Here is a 20,225-nt window from a genome sequence, read left to right as displayed (position 1 = left end):
AAAAAAAGAAAGGCAAACACTGCAAATTACAAAGTAAAAGAAATATGTTTTAAATGGTGGGCCTATGGAGTGCCTGGGTGTCTCAGTCGGTTAAGTGTCCAACTTCAGCTCAGGTCATGATCTCACAGTTCGTGAGTTTGAGCCCTGCGTCGGGTTCTGTGTTAACAGCTCAGAACCTGGAGCCTGCTTTGGGTTCTCTCTCCCCCTCTTTCTGCCCCTCCCTCATTCTCTCTCTCTCTCAAAATAAACATTTTAAAATAAAGCAGAGTAAAAAGTAAAGTAAAATAAAATAAAATACATAAAAACACAATACAATACAATACATCAAATCAAATCAAATCAAATGCTGGGCCTAGAAAAAAGAAAGCATGGCCTATCACATCAGGCACCAGGGCATCCAGGCCCATGAAGACCCCTGAGGAGGCCTCATCCCCCCTGCAACAGCCACAGATTCTCACTGCACCCTACAGGCAGGGGGCACACGTGGCTGTTCATGGCTCTGGTAATGAATTCAAAGATAGTCATGCTGCAATATGTTTGTTAAAAAGATCAATTTGTTAACTGTAAATATTCAAAATACACTAGTACTCTAAAACTCAGTATTTCATCACTTTTTTCCAGCATGTCTTTAACAGGATTCACCTAAGAGAATGTACCCCGGTCCTGAAGTGAATAAATTATTACCTTCCATACAATTTCTTACAAAAGTATCTTTTAAACGAAATGGAATGCAACAACTTCACAGCTCAAAACATACAGGTTCAGTCAGTTAAGCCCTGGACTTTGGCTCAGGTCATGATCTCACGGTTTGTGGGTCTGAGCCCCGCATCAGGCTCTGTGCTGACAGCTCAGAGCCTGGAACCTGCTTCAGATTCTGTCTCCCTCTCTCTCTCTGCCCCTTCTCGCCTCACACTCTCTCTCTCCCCCCCCCTAAAATAAATATTAAAAAATATTCTTTTTACATATACACATCTTATTTTTATTCTGAAAAATTTAAATACCTACTAATTCTATTTGGAATGCAAAAATTCCGTTCCTGGGTTTCAACAACAAAAAATCACCATGTCAATGACATGATGCGTGACAGCAGCTTTTATTACCATGTTAAGGAGGCACTGTGATTATTCCACTTATTCACAGCTTGTAAAAAAAGGAAAATCCTACAGCTAAAATCTAATTTCAAAAAAACTTTGCAAAGAAAAACACAAATACTTTTTCATTTGTGCTCGTTGCACATATATTTTTTTTTTAAGTTTACTTATTTTTTGGGGGAAGAACGAGCAGGAGAGAGATAAAGAGAGGAAAAAAGAGAATCCCAAGCAGGCCCGGCACCGTCAGCACAGAGCCCAATGCGGGGCTTGAACTCACGAACCAGGAGATCATGACCTGAGCCAAAATCAAGAGTCAACTCAACTGAACAAGCCACCCAGGTGCCCCACACATATTTTTGAAAAGTTAATAGAATACTTACTTTTTAAATAGCTAATATATATACACAGATCACACTCCAAAGGTATTAAAACGTCCTACATAAAATCCCCCCCACTTTCCTCCTGAGTCAACATGAACAGATCCTTTCACATCTGCACAACTATTTTATGCACACGTATGCAAGCACACTCACATGCGTATGGACACACACACACTTCCTACCCTTATTTATACACAAATGGTAGCACACTACATACTTACCACACTATGTTTTTATCAGTTCACAATAAATCTTCATATTTTTCCATAAACAAAGACTAATCTTCCTCCAGGCTGTTTAGAATCCTGCTATGTGGACAATCGATTCCCAATCTTTGCCATCACAAACAACCTATGTGTGAATCTCACACACAAACATATGAGCGGTACTGTCCATGGGACAGATTCCTGCACACAAGCTGCTGGGTGAAAGGCACAGGCTTTCCTAAGGCTAAAAGATACTGCCAACTCTCCCTCCTCCACAGGAGTGCAGCCATCCCCAGCCTGCCCAAGGACACAGCATCAGGGCACAATACGGAGATGCCACTCTGGGAGGTGCATCGCTGTGGGAGGGTGTGGGCAACTTTCCCTATGTTTAAGAGCCAACTGGTGACACAGCTAACCCTTGAACCACACGGGTGTGAACTGCACGGGTCCACTTACATCTACAATACTATAAATGTACTTTCTCTTCCTGAAGATTTTTTTAATAATGTTTTTCTTTAGCTTACTTTACTATTAGAATGCAGTATATAAAACACATAACACACTAAGCACGTACTAATCGACTGTTTTTGTTATCAGTAAGGCTTCCAGTCAACAGTAGCCTATAGGCAGGTAAGCATTTGGGGAGTCAAAAATCATATGTGGATTTTCCAACTACAAGGGAGACTGCACCCCTGACCTTGTGTTGGTCAAGGGTCAGGTATACTTTCTTTTCTGTAACTCTTCTGACCACCTACTCATTTCTCTATTGAGTTAGTCTTTTTTTTTTTTTTTTTTTGAGAGAGAGAGAGAGAGAGAGAGAGAGAGAGAGGGCACCTGGGTGGCTCAGCTGGCTGAGCGTCTGACTTCAGCTCAGGTCATAATCTCATGGTTCAGGGGTTCGGGCTACACATTGGGCTTTGTGCTGACAGTGCAGAGCGTGCTTGGCTGCTTGTCTCCCTCTCTCTCTGTCCCGCTCCTGCTCGTGTTCTCGCTCTCAAAAATAAATGATTAAAAAAAAGCACATGCGAGTGGGCATGAGCATGGGAGGGGCAGAGAGTGGGGGGGGGGGGGGGGATCCCAAGCAGGCTCCACACTGTCATCGCAGAGCCTGACGCGGGGTTCAAAACCACAAACTATGAGATCATGACCTGAACTGAAATCAAGAGTTGGATGCCTAACCAACTAGGCCACCCAGGCGCCCCCCAAGGGCTAGTCTTTTTCACACTGATTTCCACAGCTCTTTCTGTATCAGAGAAATCAGCCCTTTATGATATGAGTTACAGATTTTTCCCCTGGGTTGACTTTTCTTAGTTTTATTTGTGGGGATTTCTGTCAAACAAAACATTTTGATTTGTGTTTAATATGTGCTTTCTAAATGTCTAAAAACTGCCCTTTAAAATGTTTAATTTTAAAAAATGGTTTATAGATTTTCTCCCAAATAAAATTCAAGGGGCTCCTGGGTGGCTCAGTTGGTTAAGCGTCCAACTTCGGCTCAGGTCATGATCTCACGGTTCGTGGGTTCGAGCCCACATCAGGTTCTGTGCTGACAGCTCTGGGCCTGGAGCATGCTTTGGATTCTGTGCCTCCCTCTCTCTCTGTCCCTCTACTCCCACGCCGTCTCTATCTCTCAAAAGTGAATAAATGTTTAAAAAAAAAAAAATAAATAAAGACATATCTGCATTACATCTACATCTATGCTCACCTTCTTGGGAAACTAGTAAACAACAAAGTTACATGCGGCGCATCGGAGGCCTAAGGCTCAATGTCAGTGAGCCTCCACAGACAGCAGTCACTCCCTCCTCACAGCTCCCAGAATGACCTTATCATGACCTTAGCGAGGTCTCTGAACCTCTGCTGAGATGCACCCACAATACCTTGTCGCATGATCCTGTCCCTCTGGTCAAGCAAGCGGTACTTCTCCTCAGATGTCTCAGCCACGGTGCCTATCAGGGCGCTAAGAGATGACACACATGGCCCAAGACCCTCGGAGCCCTCAGAGCCCGAATCAAAAGGGTCTCCCTCAAACTGATGGGTCTTTAGAAGACTTGGCTTCTTCACGGGAGAGCTACAAACAAAGTAACACATTAAGGGTCTTGTATCCATCAAGCATTTCTGTCATTTCCGCTTCCGGATGCTTTCCTTATTCAAGATTTTCTGCTCCTCCAAAACTGAAACTAAAATCACTAACAGGAGACGATGATGATCCTAATGAGAAGTGTAAAGGTGTTATTATTTTTCACTGTGATTTTCAAATTTTGAAACATTCCATACTTTCTAAAAATGAGAGGAGCCCATTTAAACATGTGAAATGAACTTCTGCATATTTCTATCTCAAAAAAATGAAATTCAGCCTGGGGGGAAAAACCACTTTTACACCATGAAGAAATCGTGTGTCTACATGTTTTCACACATAACTTCATTCCCACAGAAGGATGTACTAAAAAGACATGAGCACTGCTTCCCAGCTTCCCCATTTTCTACCTGGCTTTCAACACTCTGGGAACTCGAATGTTGAAGATGTGACTGGCTGAGGGAGAAGAGAAAAATCAAAAGCAAATCAGCAACTAAAATGCTAACTGTAAAATGAAAGTAAGGAAATGATACGCTGACCAAAATACACCAAGGACTAAAGAGCAGCAGCCCGCTCTGTGGAAGGAAGAGAGGATCATGCGGAAAGGGGGCTGGGGAGGGAGGCTTTGCGAACGGATATCCACTGAGGCCGTGTGAGGCACACACCATGTCCCCACTCTGGCCTGAGGGCTGTACACTTGTATAGTTCCCCAGCTATAATGTGGCCAAAAGGAAGACCGCCTCACCATGATAAGCTAGACCTACAGAAGGTCATACGGGAAATTGCTAGAAGTAGCTACTAGGAAAACTTAGTTATTACAGCCAATTAGACCTCTCAAGGGAACAAGTCGCTTCTTATATACTGAGTACAACAGCATGGGGCGTGGAACTGAACGGGACGAGCCCAGTGGCCGTCTCCCCCTTGCCCTCTCGCCATGTCCTACTCTCCCTCTCCCAGGCCCCCATTCCCCATGAAACCCTCCTCAAGGGTCAGCGTATCACCCACTTCCCAGCCATGCTCTGGCATGACTGCCATCAAGGGCACAGAAGTCAAGGAACCCACACGCCACCGTGTCCAACAGTCCTCAGAAAGAACCAGCCGCACCTTTTACTCAGGAGGCTGACAGCTGCAGCCCTCCCCACAGGCTTGCTAAGAGGGGAGTGCTGAAAGGATGCGTCCTCCGGGCCCTGGCCAGTTTCACCGTCACCTGGCTTCTTCTCCTTCAGGGAAAAGGGCTTCTTATTGGGACCTGAGGACACAAGAGCACAGAGTTTATGAACCACAAGTCTGACACTGGATTTTACTTGTGTTTGAAAAAGTAATACTCTCCTAATTGTTACGGGAGATTCCAAAGCAGCCCAAAGAAACACTCTGAGACACAGGATCCACGGACAGCCAGCCCCGCCCTGGTGCTGGGGAAAGCTCAGTGGGCAGTCCATGCAGAGCACTGGAACCCGCACCGGGAGTAACCGGGAACTCACTCAGTTTCTTCTTGTGCCAAAAGACAGCCATGTCCTTATGCAGACTTTTCCCCTTCTTCCTAGCCAGGGCTGCAGATGCCTAGGAAAACAGTCCACACCACAACGTATGAGGACGTCAGACCAAAGGAAATGAAATTAAAACTTCAAATGCAGTAGCAGAATTTGTACAGTTTTGTACAGAGCGAAGCCTCCACCCACTACATGTTCTGACCACGCAGTCTGCCTCCAGTCACAGCAGCCACAGTCCTCGCCTCTCCTACCTGTCTCACAGGCATGGATTTGCTCCTCTCCTTTTTGAAAGTAATGACTTTACTGTGATAGAACCCACAGATTAGCCTTGTTGGCATTCGGTGAGGTGACTCTCACCATCTGATTACACGTACAGTAATACAGTAAATACATACGGTATTGGAAAGATTGCCAAGTCACACTTAAAGACAAAAAAAAGAGAATGACACACGTGGGATACATTTTATCGCAAAATCAAGTACGTTTTAGTATACCCATAGACAAACCTATGAAAAGGTCTAGAAAAATACACATCATACTAGGTAACCGTGCTTGCTCCCAGGTAACAGGAGAGATGAGGGTAATCAGGAGACCTCAGCATTGTATGTATCAATGAACTACTTCCTACAACAATGTATTTACACACCTATTTCATAAATATTTGTTTAGGGTTCAGCTAGAAAAGTACATCTCAATAGTCAAATACCTTCAAAAACAAAACAAAAACGAGGCATATGACCCAGCACTTCTACTTTAAGTGTATACCCAAATGAATGATAGGAAATATTTGCACACCTGTTCACAGAAGCATTATTCAAAATAGCCAAAAAACAGAAACAGCCTCTGTCCATCGACAGGTTAATAAAGAAAAATACATCTACACAATGGAATTATTATTCATCCATAAAAGGAATAAAGTACAACCACACAAACATTGAAAACGTGATGCTGACCAAAATAAGCAGGACAAATACTGTGATCCCACATAAATGTAATTTCTAGAATAGGCAAATTTAGAGAGATAGAAAGTAGATTAAAGGTCACCAAGGGCTTGGGGAAGGAAGAAATGGGAAAATACTACTTAGCGGTTAGGGTTACTGTTTGGGATGATGACAAAGTTCTAAAAATAGATAATGGTGATGGTGGTACAACACTCTGAATGTAATTAATGCCACTGAAATGAAAGAAAAAAAGAAAGAAAGAAAGGAACAAACAGCAAAAACTCTAAAGCTATGGAAGTATTTTGGCACAGAACTTCTACTCTCAGGAATTTAAACAAAGGATGTAAACCAATCAGAAATACATGTACAAAATGTCCACAAATAGAAAATTAACCAGGTAAGTAAACAGGACAGAATGCCATACAGCACTTAACAATCCTCTTCTAATTAGGCTATTTATTAATTTCAGAAAATACTAAAGATTACAACCTGAAAACATAAGCAAACAGTATATGCAGCATGATCCCATTTGTGTAAAAACAACGTGACTATGTGTTTACAATGATATTAACTAAAATATTCATAGTTCATTTCAAATATTCATATTCATTTGGTTTTTCCCCTACATCATCACTTAAAAGAAGTATGAAAACATGCTTTCCACTTTACAAACTCTAAAGTACTTTTTCCCCACAAGAAAATTCAGAAATAATAAAAACATAACGCAACATAGTGTGAACAATCCCCATATGCATACACCCTACAACTAATGCGTCATGCATATGTGTGCTTATATACATATTTAAAGTCAAGGTATAAACCAGATAAGTAATGTCAGTTATCCTGGAGGATAGGATTACATGGGGATTTTTTCTGTATTGTTGGAATGTTTACAGTGATTATGTACTACGACCAAATAAAAGAAAATCAGAAACAAACAAGAAAACTCAATTTTGAAAAAATGCTATGTGATTATAGAGCCAAGTTGAGAATAAGATATCTGAGTGCTTGCCCATTCTAGCAAGTAAGCGATAGATTAAAATATAAGTTTTAATGGGGCACCTGGGTGGCTCAGTCGGTTAAGCATCCAACTTCAGCTCAGGTCATGATCTCACAGTTCATGGGTTCGAGCCCCAGATCGGGCTCCTGACAGCTTGGAGCCTGGAACCTGCCTTGGATTCTGTGTCTCCCTCTCTCTCTGCCCCCCAACCGCTGCTCACACTGAACATTAAAAAAAGTTAAAAAATAAAATAAATAAAAAATAGATTTTAAAGTGACAAAGGTCACTCGAACTTTTTCTCACTCACATTAAATTTGTTGGAAATACTCACATGATCAAAAAAATATACCACGGCAAGCTTTTTGCTGCGCCTGGTATAGATGCGCTGCACTTTAGCAATTTTACCAAAGTGTTTCTCCAAAATGGTTCTGTCGTTGAGATAGTCAGGGATGTTCTTGCACTGGATAGCTGTGATTTCAGCAGGAGACAAGCCTCCAAGACTGTCTGTGCTCTCGCTTCTTTTACTTTGACGCCCAGGTGTTCCTCTTAGAGAATCTAGGGATAAGAGAACGGGCACAAAAACGTAGCAGATGTCACATCTCAAATAGGAAGCACCAACTATGTAAGAGCAAAGTAAATGTTTATAGATACAAGACATTTTCTTCCTATGTTAGAATTCCTAATGTTTACAGGAAACTTACCAGAAACATTAAACTAAGACTCAGGGAAATTTACCAAGAACAAGCCAGCAGCATTTACTGGATGGCACACATTTTTAGAGCTCACCTTCTTTTTTATCTCTACTTTCAGTTTCCTCCTCCTTCACACCTGGGAGCCGGGAAAGTGCTGAGGAAGACTGACTCCCTCCTGGGATGGCCACAGGGTCATTTTCCGCGGACTCAGTACAACCAACTTCCTTTTTAGATTCCTTGTTGCCAAGACGACCTACTTCTTTATTGCTTTTGAAGACATCCTGTATAGTTCGACCAAACAAGGTGCCTCCCCGGGGTCGATTCAGGCGGACAGGTCGTTTATCTGGGGGATGATCTCCCCTAGACAGAGCGTCCACATCTTCTGCTCCATCATGGCCATGCCTCCTTGGGGAGCGATCCTGGTCCTCCTTCCTTTTCAGTCCTTTCATGAGGCTGGGAAGTGGCTCCATTTGGGATATACCTTCTTCACATCCTTGTCTGACCCCGGTTTTGCTAACCGGGTAGGGTTCTCCCAGAGACCCTGAAGATATGGGGAAGCTAGTGAAGCTACTATTAGAACTTCCAAATAGTGATTTAGGGCCTCTCTTCTCTTCCTCTACATTTTGGTTTGACAAAGCAGAGGCAAAGGCAGATGATGAATTATTACTGTTAACTGGTTTTGAAAAGGTGAAATTTGAATTGCTAGCTGTACTTGTCACCTGAGAAAAAGAAAATGGTGCCAGTCCCCCAGGTCCGCTACTAATGGGGTGAGAAAATGTGAAAAATCCAGAAGTAATTTGACTCTGAGTTTTCTCAGGCTCAGATTCAGCCCCCAATATTGGTCTGAACACTGAATTTTCCAGAGGTTTAAAGCTAAATTCTGTTTTCCCAAAACCAGAGCTTGTTATTTCTCCAGTTTCTGGTCCAAATGTAGAAGTACTTGGGAAAGTCCCAAAGTTGGATGATTTAAAACTAAATCCTGGGTTTCCAGGCACACACGAACTTGAAGGCCCAGAGGCAGCTACAAAGGCTGGAGTGTGTTCAAGTCCTGAAAATAGTCCAACATTTGAGGTCTGGGAAAATCCTAATGTTTGTGCTGAAGAAGAATGACTTACTCCCGAAGATGTTGGAAAGCTGGATACCTGTGAAAATCCTGACGTTTTCCCAGATAACGTATTGCTTTGTCCGAAAGGCGAGGGCTGACCAAATCGAAATGGCGGCTTAGCCTGAAATGTTCCTATGGAACTACTGGAAGATGCTGGAAAAACCCCAGGCTGCTGCCCACTGAAAGGATTGGTTGGGTTCATCTTCTGATCCAAGGTAGTGAATACTATGTGTACACAAGTTGTTCTCTTCTTTAAACAGTCTGTTCAACTAGGAAGCCACCCTCATCTTCACAATAAGCTGGAAGACAAAAATTGAGATCATCACAGCTATGTCCTGCTGGAAGACTAAGAAGATAATTTTTAATCACATGTCACACTCTAAGAATAATGGAAAACTGGGCAAATCAAAGGGTTAGGTATTATTTTCTGAGAGCCAGTGGGGGGTTTGTGGGGAGGGCTGGAGTAGAGGATGGAGAAATAAATTACTTCGTTACTGGAGATTGAAGCGTGATGCTTCAGACTAAGGAAAAATTCAAATCATTTTCTGAATTGGTAAGTTCACGAAAAAACTCAAATAACAACAAGAAAACGAATGTAGTCACACTTTTAAAGAGAGGAGTTTCTCCAAACTTATTCCAATCGCCATAGCCAGAAAGCTACAGTGTAACGCTGTTAAGAACATTAGTGTTGCAGTGTTTTCTAATTTTCTCCCAGCAACCAGAACACTAAATGTTCTTCCCAGATACAGAAATAAATTGTGTTGCCATACCTGCGATGACCCAGAAACCGGCTCAAAGGACGAGTGCCCCGCAGAGAGGCCGCCCCCAGACCCGAGAAGGGCCGGGAACGGATGCCGCGCAACCAGAAAAGTCCCGCCCCCGGCCCTCGGCGGCCGCCCGCGCCCCAGGCCCGCTCGGCGGACTACAGGGGCGCGGTGGCGGGGCGGGGAGATGGCGCAGGGGAAGGAAGCGGCCTCCACCCAGGTCGGGCCCCGCGCCGCGCTCACCATCCGGCTCAGGGACTCGGAGACCCGCCGCCTGCCGCCGCCCCGGGGCCCCTCGGCGCCCGGCTGGAGGCGCAGACACGGATCGCAGCCGCCGGAGCCAGGCCTTCGCTGCGCGCTGCGGAAAGAAAACGCAACGGACCAACTTCCGGCCCTTCCGCGCGGCTCGGCCCCACACTGACTCCGCCACACTCTGGTTCCGCCCTCCAGCCGGAAGGCCTGAGGGCTTCCGGCGCACGGGATGTCAACGGGGCCCCCTTGGCTTCGAACCTGGTACGTGGGCCGGTGGCTTTCTCTCTAAAGTGGGGCGTCGTTCGCACCCCGCGTGCTGCCCGTAGCCTGCGTTCGGAGCCTCGGTGCCACGCTGAGTGGTCCCTTGGGAAGCCCCCGACCCACCCCCCCCCCGACCACCCCACCCCCCCCCCCCCGCCGTCCCCCTAGGACTTACGCCCTTCGGCCCTACCCCTCCCCCGCTCCGCTCACACACACCTCTCCATAGCACCCTCCCACGCTCCCCCCCCATATGATCCCACACCTCCCCTCCCCTCACCCCACACCTCCCCACTCCCCCTCACCCTATAGCACCCTACACCTCCCTCTCCCCCCATCCTGTACAACCCCACACCACCTCACAACTCACCGTATTCTTCCTCCACCTCCTCACCCGCGCCCCAACCCGGTTTCATTATTAATGGCCCCTTCCTGACTACAGGTCCTAATTTCCTACCTGCTGTTCCATTCTGGCAGGCCTGACTCTAGGACTTCCTATTATATTCCTTCATTTTTGTATCTTTCTTATGGTAAAATGTAAATCCCCTTAAATTTTTCAGTGAGTTTCACAAAATAAAATGATGTGAGGTCTGTATGTGTTTTTATAGAATTTTATAGAATTTATTGCCACTTTCAATTACTGATTTGTGTTCTTTTAAACTTTGGCCACAGGCTCCTTTTTAAACATTTTGAAAGGGCATGTTGTTCTGAAAATGAGTTTGGTGCTTAGAAATCTGCAACGAGCTGTCCCCATCAGGAGAGCGCCTCTTCGCAAGAAGTTGGAGATTGTGAGGAGTATATTAGGGGTGCAGAAATTTGACCTGGCGATCATCTGTGTTGACAACAAGAGTATTCAGCACATTAATAACATCTACAGAGAGAAAAATCTGCCAACAGATGTGCTTTCCTTTCCATTTCATGAGGTAAAAAGTATTCTCCTCTTGTCTGGCCCACCTTCTGGTGTAAATACTCTGATTTTTAAGTTTTATTTTGGAAACTTTAAAATAGGGGCACCTGGGTGGCTTAGTCCGTTAAGAGTCCAACTCTTGATTTTGGCTCAGGTCAAGATCTCGCCATGTGGAGACTGCTTGGGATTCTCTCTCTCTCTCTCTGCCCCTCCCCTGCTCTCACTCTATCTCTAAGTAAATAAATCAACTTGAAAAAAAAAAGAGAGAACTTTAAAATATACACATGAGGGGAGCCTGGGCGGCTCAGTCAGTTAAGTGTCTGGCTCTTTGTTTTGGCTCAAGTCATGATCTCATGGGTCTGTGAGTTAGGGTCCCTCTTTGGGCACTGTGCTGACAAGCATGAGTCTGCTTGGGATTCTCCTCTCTCTCTGCCTCCCTCTCTCTCTGCCCCTCCCCTGCTTGCACTCTCTCTCAAAATCATAACCATTAAAAAAAAAAAAAGTGTACACATGAGTGGAGTGCAGCATGACCAGCCCCTATTGACCAACACCCATCGCCCAGGGAGAAAAAGCGATTGGTGCCATCCTTCAGAAGACCGTCAGTGAGTTTGAAGGGGAGTGAGTGCTTCTGCAGCTGTGTGATTCAGTAACAAGTATGGCAGGGTTGAAAAATTTTAATAACGCTGAAATTTTCACTGAAAATGTAAAATAACACTGAAGAAATATTTTCTTCTTTTTTTAAGTGTTTATTTTTGAGAGAGAGAATACAAGTATGGGAGGGGCAGAGAGAGAGGGAGACACAGAGTTCAAAGAGGCTCCAGGCCCCGAGCTGTCAGCACCGAGCCAGATGAGGGGCTCAAACCCACGAACCGTGAGATCATGACCTGAGCCAAAGTTGGACGCTTAACCGACTGAGCCACCCAGGCGCCCCTGAAAAAATATTTTCAACAATAAAAGATAGTGATTAGGTTATGAGCTGCATCATGAAATGACTCATTCAAAGCCATTATCAGTAGCAGCATCCAGACCTTTTTGGAAAGCAGTTTGGCAATATACTCCAAGAGCATTTGAAACATATGTGTACTCTTTAATCCACTAGTGTCACATTTAAGGAGGGTAAAGCAAGAAAAGGAAGAAGACAAAATGTTATAAAAATTTTAAATGTTCACTTGATTTTTTTTCCTGATGGGGAGGAAACACCCTAAATACCCATCCACACGTGACTAGCTTAGTGTGAACAGGCCTCAGATTAATAGACTGGGGGTTTTTTGGTTTTATGTAGGAAGATGTGGAAGATTGTTTAGGACAAAATAACAAACAGAACAGAAATACAAAATTGGACTGATGTGGATTTGTGTGATTGTGCACTGGAAAGGATGAAAGAAGGAAAGTAACTCCTTTAACAAGGTGGAAAAGATGTGGGAATGTTGGGGTTCAGAGCTGACGGCCAAGAAAGAATTCTTGAGGCATCTTTGGTGCAAAAAAGGTAGTTTTATTAAAGCACAGGGACATGACCCGTGGGCAGGAAGAGCTGCACTGGGGTTGTGAGGAGTCACTGATTTTACACTTTCAAGTCAGGAGAGGGTCAGGGACAGCGGAAACCTCCAAGGAAATTTGGAAACAAGGTTTCCAGAGCCCTGAGGGAGTTAGCTATTGTAAGAAGAAGTTAATTTACTTCTGTCTTGTAAAACCTTACTTACGAGACCCCTCAAATATATATCAGGGGACCATATGCTTGGAGGATGATGGCTAACCTATATCTTGGGGACTAGAGATGAAGGAAGTTTCCAAAGGAATTTCCTTTTTTTTTTTTTAACGTTTATTTATTTTTGAGAGACAGAGTACAAGCGGGAGAAGGGCAGAGAAAGAGGAAGACACAGAATCCAAAGCAGGCTCCAGGCTCTGGGCTGTCAGCACAGAGCCCGACGCAGGGCTCAAACTCAACGAGCCGCGAGATCATGATCTGAGCTAAGTCAGACGCTTAACAAACTGAGGCATCCGGGCCCCCCTCTAAAGGAGTTTCTATATGTTTAAAGAAGGCTTACAGGATCCTGGGGGGTCAGGCTAAGGTTGCCTTTTGCCCCTAGCAAAGTGTCATCATGGAGGCAGCTGAGCTCATAGAGGAAAGTCACTCTGCCCGTTTCAAGGGACTGTCAGTGGGCTGTAAGTTGTAAGGAAATTTTTTTTTGCCTTTGTTCTCCACATCAGAAACATCTGAAGTCACTCGTAAACAGTGGCTCTACTGTGGTTCCCCCACTCCTCACCTGCCTTGGGACTGATGAGTAGGGGTCTTCCAGAATGAAATGTGTAGGCCTGTTGTCGGGTTAGTGTTCCTGAGGCCGTGCTCTCCGAATCTGTCTTTCCTCGTTTATAGCATGTAAAAGCAGGTGAACTTCCCCAGCCTGATTTTCCAGATGACTACAATTTGGGTGACATTTTCCTAGGAGTGGAGTACATCTTCCAGCAATGCAAAGGGAATGAGGATTACTATGACGTCCTTACCGTAAGTGGGAATGAGTGCTGGCCCCTGATGCCACAGCCGTGTCCTTTGCCCCGGGCCTGGGAAGAGGTCATGGGTGGGACGCTGGCACCCGCACTGCCTCCCGTGTGGGACAAGGATTATTGGGGGAGGGAGACCTACGAGTAGGGGCTGTACGCTCTCTCGTCATCTGGCAGAGAGAGGGAAGAGCCTAAGCCGAGCAGTGTTGGGTGAGAGGAGAGGACAGGAAACATGTCGGAAGCTCCCGGAAACAGCCTTGTTTTTCCCTTTTACCTCTGGAGCTCAGCAGGCTGTGTAGCTAACTCAGACCTACTGAATAAGCTCCTTACAGAACTGTCAAAGTAGATGGGATTGTAGCCTCTAGGACCTTCCGGATCCCACTCTCCTCTACTGGATGCAAAAGAAAGGAGGGGTGGTTTTAACTTCCTCATGGATTCGATTGAGGTGTTCTTCTTTGACCAGGCAGCCCCTGAATTATCTCTAGGGGATCCTGGAGCTTCTGTGTGACTTGAAGCACAGCTTCCCAGCAAGAGCCATTGTGACAGGTGTTGGGGGCCTGCTTTCTGGGGTGGGGGTGGACTTTCTGGGAGCAGGAGCCCTGGCACAGACAGGACTGCTCAGCACGGGGTTCGGCTCCAGGGTCTCTGCGGCCGGCAGCCATGCACCCCACAGGCCGCGGTGGGCATCCACTTCCGGCACCCCCTGCCACACCCCAGAGATCCAGTGCCTGCAGGGGAGGGCCGGCCCGCCGCTCCCACCGCCCTCATCCCCCCACGACAGGGCTAGGCCGGCCACTCTCCTCCTGGCCGGCACTCCACTGCACGTAGGCACCCCTCCCAGCCCCAGGTACCCTCCACCCCTGGGTTCCTAACCTCCCACCACGCATGGGCTGAGTTCTCCCTTCCTTCCCTGCTCCTCCTCCTCTGGCACATGGCCTGCTCGTGATCAGTCCGTGAAACAGCTTTTTAATTTTTCTGACAGGTGACTGCCACCCATGGGCTCTGTCACCTGCTGGGCTTCACACACAGCACGGAGGCTGAATGGCAGAAGGTAGGAGCTGTCCTCCAGTCCTCCACCATATGCACAAGAGGGCACACCAAGAACCGGGGCTGCCTAGCTATCTCCTGCAGTCAAGTATGAAGACCAGATTTGGAAAACAAAACAAAACAAAACACAAAGGCAGTAAATTAAGGAATTTTATAAAGGCTTATTTCACAAAAAAAAGACTAGCAGTGTTTAAAATATCGGGCTCCCCCAGTGCTACTAACTGTATTACTTATTCACTGTTGAAAGGAACGACTGAATAGAGAGACCAAATTCTGTAAGTTCTATAAAACTCTAATGGCTTAAAGTTAAAAAATCTTTACAAGAGAAATTGTGATGTTCTTGATCAGTTGGGAACTCAAATCATGCAGGCGTCTGATAGGGACCTATCGGGTGAAGTTACTTAGCCATTCGTATCCTTCAGAAGTGCCAGTGTATCTACCCCATGTATAAGGTTGTGTGCTGGTATATGTACATGTTGTTTTTAATAAGCTCACATTATATTTGTAGTCAAATAATTGGGTTCTCTGGAAGGCATCAAAAAACTTTTCAATTAACAAGAGTCCTTGATACAGTTGTCCTCACATCCAGTCTATCTCAGGCTGGGTCGCCTGTGGCCACACCCCTCCAAGTCATAGACTGACCCCGATGAGGCCCCTTCGCCCCCCTCTGGCAGCATCTTGGAAAGTCCGTGTTGTCACCGCCAGCAGGGACCCCAGCCCTCCTGGGACTTCCTCACCCACCCACCCACCCCCCACCAACACCACCCCCACCCCTGCAAGCACTGACCACCCTTTCCCCCAGGAGGGGCTGTCCTCATGTGTCCCCCTCCCACATTTCCTGGGCCCCACTGACTTGTCTGGCCTGTTCTGCAATTCCAAATAGGGACTCATCTTCTTTTACCCAGGGCTACTACTTCAGCCCCTGCCCCCCAGTCCCTCCTGCTGTCCCCACCCGTCACCCCACAGGCAGCATGTCCATACTCCCTGTGCAGCGCTGGGTGAAGGTGAGCAGAACCAGGTCCTGCGCTTTGAATCTGGGAGAGTCCACACAGCAGAGGCTCCTCATGCCACAGCCATGGGGATGGGTTTCCCCCAGAGGGCACCCCTGGGGCCAGGCCACGAGGCAGTCCACAGTCACTTTCCGTTCCCTTCTTTCAGATGTACCAGAAGGAAAAGCAGGTTCTCGAGGAGCTGAGCCGGCGCACCGGGACCAGTCTCCAGCCCCTGAGCAGGGGCCTCTTCTGACTGCTGGAGGCCCAAGATGTGAGTGGCACCCGAGGGACTCTCCAGCACACAGGGACACCACGTGGAGGGCAGATGGACCCTCACCTTCGGGCCCTGAGGACCAGGCACGCCACCAAACTGAGGGCTCTGCTGGTTGCTACTGCCCCGTGGGGCTGCAGAAGTGACTAAGTATAAAAAGTAATGTCCACTCATGTCTTCATTTGGAAGCCAGCAGACATGTTATTTTCAGTATTGCAGATAAGATAGTTCTAAACTCTTAGAATGGAGAGGTGGAGCACAGGAACTTCATCCGCCTGGGGTTCTGCCTTAGGCGAGAGGCATTCTTCTCTCCTGCCTGTGCAGCCTGTGCAGGAAAATCAACCAGGCGGCCCAGGGCGGGCATGCCCCTCACCCTCCTTCCTACGGGAACCCTGTTGGATTCGGTCCCCACTTACCCCTCGAGAGTGCTGTGACCTGGTACCTTCATGAGGGGAGACACAAGGCTGACCCTTAGGGTGGCCGCAAGGCCCAGGACCACCTCAGTCACGTGACCCACAGCAGCCATCTCCCACCCGTCCCATCTCGTGAGGTAGTTGCAGCCCCAGCTCGGAGCTTTGCCTGTGGACTCTACCTACGGCCTCTTTCCTGACATGACAGGAGCTCTCGAGCCCTGTTGGCCCCGTTCACCCGCTGAGTGAAGTTAAGTGTCTCCTGGCTCCGGGGGATCCCTGAGCTCCAACTGCCACATCCCATCCTCTTTCCTGTGTTTCTTGCCTTGTCCTCTGAATATTAAACCCAGGAGGCAGCACAGACCTTCACCCAGAGCTGCTCAGGGGCCCAGGGCATCATGGGAGCAGACCATGGGCTGCTGGCTGAGCCAGCCCGGGGCCTCCATCACTCGGACCTCCCAGGTACCGGTGTTGGCAGCGGCACCGTGACCTCTGCAGAGGCCGTGGCAATAAAACAGCCTCTCGGGGACTCTGGCCCCAAAACCAGGGATACTACAATTCTGAGAATTTGGTTTCTCCCATGAATCCATCTCAAAAGGTGAAAATGCATTTCCCACTGGATCTGCCATGTCTCCACTTGGACTTTCCCCAGGCGCTCAGGGACACAGAGGTGGGCTCGTGGTGTTCCTGAGTGCTCATGGGCTCTGCGCAGCCTGCCTGTAGCCAGGGAAGCTGGTTCTCAGTGGAAAGTCGAACAGCAAAGACCAAAGATGACCCCACAAAGCTCTTGGTGTTACGGTTCTTTTTAAGAGAAGGAAGGGGTCCTGAGACCTGCCTGTCCTGTCAGCAGGCATTTCGGATGCTCCCCCGTCTTCCGTTACAGCCAACCCCCATGCATCTCTGGTCACGTGGGGCTCGGGAGATCTGCCAGGGATTGGGCCTCAGAACAGAACTGCTGGGGGCTGGGGGTGAGGGATCCAGCTTTATCAGGCAATGCCTAGTGCTTCCCAGGGGCCTGGTCACTCGTCCCCCCTGCAGCCCATAGCAATGACCTTGGCGTCCAGACCCCAGCCCCTATGCACCCAGACTCCCCACCCCCGTCACGTGTGCACTGAGGCTGGCCTGCATCTGTCCTGTCAGCAGTGACCGGCTTTTCATTGGCGTCCCTTCCACTGTGAAGTATTGGTTTTTCTTTTTTATTGATTCAGAGGGGTTTTTATATATCATTGAAAACAATAGGGAATGTAAGCCAGTGTCCTTCTGATCTAAATCTGAGAAAAGGCTGCCCCATCCAGCCATGGAGCTCTGTCTCGGCTGTCTCATTCCCCTGGACACTTCTGCCCGCCCCTGAGCTGGCCACGGTGCCCTGATTCCAGAGCTTCTGCAAACCCAGCCTCTGCCGGGACAGGCCCTTCTTCCTGCTCCAGGGGTCCCTTGGGTTCCTCAGCCCTTTACTCTCCCGTGTGGTCTCCAGATTCAGCTCCTGAGTGCCAGGAAACACTGGAGTCTCGATTAGAGGCACAATAAGTCTGCAGAGCAGCTGGGACATTCGGGCTCCAGGCCAGGCCTACATGGTATCTCGTTTCACAGGTCTTCCGACTTCTCAGCACCCCACACCAAGGGGCAGGAGGGCACGGCCATGAGAAGAAAATGGTTTCTTCACTCGTACGTCTTCTGACATGAAGTGCTAGGAGTCTGTGCAGACCCCACAGGTTAAGGGTTCGGTCCCACAGCACTGCCCCCACTTTGGAGCAGGGTATACACGCCTCTGTCCGCCTCTACCACAGATCAGGGGACTGCGGGGGTTTGGGGCTCTGGACAGAAGTGGGGGTGAAGACCAAAGCTGTAGCTCTTACAGCACACAGTCAAGTTCTGCACAGCCAGCCTCCACCCCGTGCTCCAGGCACTTGGAGCTCAGACCCCCCTCCCAGGCAGGTTTGTAGCAGTGTCAGAAGTTGTGACTGCTTCCATGTTCACGGCTCTCTTCCAGGGCCTGCTCTGACCTCTTTAGCATCCCCAGGTCGGCCTGCGCAGAACCAAGGGGACCCCCCCTCCCGTGAGGGCTGCCTTCACCCCTGTGCCCCACATCAACTGTGACCCCACTTGATGCCCAGTGGTGCCTTGCTCTGTCCTGTCACAGCACCTGGACGCTCCTCGATGCAGGAAGATGTTTCCTTTATCCCTGTGGACCGAAGGCTCCTGAAACCCTTGTAATTTCTTGGGTGATAGGCATGTCTTTTGTTCTGAGGCAACTCTTAGGGGCTCCTGGGGGGGGCCCGGGCCCCCAGAAAGACCTGCCATGATTGGAAGCTTGTTAACTGTTAGCCCCTTCCTCCCATCCCATTCTCCAGAGGGGGAGAAGGGCTGGAAATGCAGTTAGTCTATCTCGCAGGCATGCCTACGAGAGGAAGCCCCCATAAATCCCAGTAGCGCAGGGTCCCAAGAGCCTCCAAGTGAGTAAACACATCCACACTGAAAGGGTGGCGCACCCCAGCTCCACGTGGTGGAGGCTCCTGTGCGGGGGACCCTCCCAGACCTGCCCCACCCCTTATCACATCCTTCAACTGGCAAATGTGTTTCCTGAGTTCTGTGAACAGCTCTAACAAAGTGATTGAACCTGAAGAGGGGGTCATGGGAACCTCTGCTCCCTGACCCGGCAGGTCAGGAGCAGGGACAACTGCACTTGCAGCTGGCGAGGGAGGTGGGCGGCAGTCTCGTGGGACTTCATTCTTACGCGGGTGGACAGGGTCAGAACCGAGTTGGATGACAGGACATCCTGGTGATGCTGGAGAGGACTGGTAACTAGAAGTGACAGAAGTGCCTGTTCTATGTGTGAGTAAAGGACATCCACGAGGAAGGACTGGGTTTTCCTCACTCAAGACACAGAGAAAACTGAGTTTTTCCAATTTGTCAGGCCACCCAAAGACATCCAACTTCTGTTAAACTTCCTCCCTGTATTTAATTAATAATTGTGTGGAGAAATAAAACCCAGTTGTGTTGAGAAAAGCCATGTTAGAAAACATCAACATTGGGACGCCTGGGTGGCTCAGTCGGTTAAGCGGCCAACTTCAGCTCAGGTCATGATCTCACGGTTCGTGTGTTCAAGCCCCATGTCAGGCTCTGTGCTGACAGCTCGGAGCCTGAGCCTGCTTTGGTTTCTGTGTCTCCCTCTCTCTCTGCCTCTCTCCCACTCATGCTCTGTCTCTCTGTCTCTTAAAAATAAACATTAAAAAAATTAATAAAAAAAAGTCAACGTGAAAATCAGCAATGGAGTCAGACCTTTAATTGCCTTTCACAAGAGATGCGTGTGCCAGGCACATGGTGGGGGCCCCTGCCGCCCTCCCGCCCTGGAGGCATCCTGACCGCCACGTGGTCATCCCCTTCCCCGGGCCAACATCCCATGAGCCTGCAGGGTCCAAGGAGGCAGGGCTCTCGCTGGTGAGAACTTGGGGAAAATAGGTTTTCCCAAAAGGGGTAGATGAAAACAGCTGTAACATTTAAATGTGACATTCATGTGAAAATTATATTAACATGTCAAGGGAACATCATTCCACCAAGAAAAAAAAGTCACAGAAAATGAAGAAAGACTAAAGGTGACGTTCACACCGGAAGCCCTGACAGAACCAAAAGGAACAAATGCAGAGAAAGCTCCCTTTCCTCAGCCATCTTCGGAAGGAACCACATTCAACTTGGTGTTTGACCTGTAGAAGGAGCCACGCAGACCCGCGTGGAAAGATACTCTCCCACGAGAGACCCCCGACTGCTGTCTGCTTCACTTCTTGAGACCGGCAGGAGCCCTCACCTCGCCCGCTCGTGGCAGGCAGACCTCCCAGTCGTCATCATATTTGA

The 20,225-nt window shown here is 48.0% G+C and overlaps 2 protein-coding genes across 12 annotated transcripts in view; one reads left to right on the top strand and one right to left on the bottom strand.

Annotated features, from left to right (window-relative positions):
* LOC122491066 (minichromosome maintenance complex component 3 associated protein) overlaps window positions 1-10,097 on the bottom strand; it is a 56,128-nt gene extending 46,031 nt beyond the window's left edge. For 5 of the 8 annotated variants that reach the window (XM_043593361.1, XM_043593358.1, XM_043593362.1 and 2 more), the window contains exons 1-6: window positions 9,747-9,860; window positions 7,966-9,275; window positions 7,511-7,734; window positions 5,230-5,308; window positions 4,853-4,997; window positions 3,552-3,742 (exon numbers count right to left, since the gene is read on the bottom strand). In XM_043593361.1, coding sequence (XP_043449296.1) covers window positions 3,552-3,742; window positions 4,853-4,997; window positions 5,230-5,308; window positions 7,511-7,734; window positions 7,966-9,178 — 1,852 coding nt within the window. In that variant the 5' untranslated portion in view covers window positions 9,179-9,275; window positions 9,747-9,860. Of the gene's footprint in view, window positions 1-3,551; window positions 3,743-4,852; window positions 4,998-5,229; window positions 5,309-7,510; window positions 7,735-7,965; window positions 9,276-9,746; window positions 9,861-9,983 lie in introns of those variants that run through there. The other 3 variants (XM_043593359.1, XM_043593365.1, XM_043593364.1) reach the window with 1 other exon arrangement.
* Window positions 10,098-10,127: 30 nt separating this feature from the next.
* On the top strand, window positions 10,128-19,634 carry YBEY (ybeY metalloendoribonuclease). 4 transcript variants are annotated; one of them, XM_043593368.1, is made up of 6 exons: window positions 10,128-10,253; window positions 10,923-11,173; window positions 13,532-13,660; window positions 14,639-14,707; window positions 15,862-15,966; window positions 17,967-19,634. In XM_043593368.1, the coding sequence occupies exons 2-5, from the start codon at window positions 10,964-10,966 to the stop codon at window positions 15,946-15,948; spliced, it is 495 nt and encodes a 164-aa protein (XP_043449303.1). In that variant the 5' UTR covers window positions 10,128-10,253; window positions 10,923-10,963; the 3' UTR covers window positions 15,949-15,966; window positions 17,967-19,634. The 4 variants fall into 4 exon arrangements, with proteins under 4 accessions (XP_043449303.1, XP_043449302.1, XP_043449304.1 ...); XM_043593369.1 differs by lacking the exon at window positions 17,967-19,634 and adding an exon at window positions 14,142-14,202 and having other exon boundaries at window positions 10,151-10,253; XM_043593367.1 differs by lacking the exon at window positions 17,967-19,634 and having other exon boundaries at window positions 10,129-10,253; window positions 15,862-17,159.
* Window positions 19,635-20,225: the final 591 nt, after the last annotated feature.

Source organism: Prionailurus bengalensis, chromosome C2 (assembly GCF_016509475.1).
Source record: "Prionailurus bengalensis isolate Pbe53 chromosome C2, Fcat_Pben_1.1_paternal_pri, whole genome shotgun sequence".
Classification (NCBI taxonomy): Eukaryota; Metazoa; Chordata; class Mammalia; order Carnivora; family Felidae; genus Prionailurus; species Prionailurus bengalensis.
The sequence above is the reverse complement of the archived record's forward strand: the minus strand, read 5'-3'. Positions and strand labels throughout refer to the sequence as shown.

What these genes read in the sequence shown, in the direction of transcription:
- YBEY (XM_043593368.1), top strand. Translation starts at nt 10,964, where the DNA reads ATGAGTTTGGTGCTTAGAAATCTGCAACGAGCTGTCCCCATCAGGAGA. An exon ending in TTTCCTTTCCATTTCATGAG is followed by an intron (nt 11,174 to 13,531) that starts GTAAAAAGTATT and finishes CCTCGTTTATAG; the next exon opens with CATGTAAAAGCAGGTGAACT. An exon ending in CGGAGGCTGAATGGCAGAAG is followed by an intron (nt 14,708 to 15,861) that starts GTAGGAGCTGTC and finishes CCCTTCTTTCAG; the next exon opens with ATGTACCAGAAGGAAAAGCA.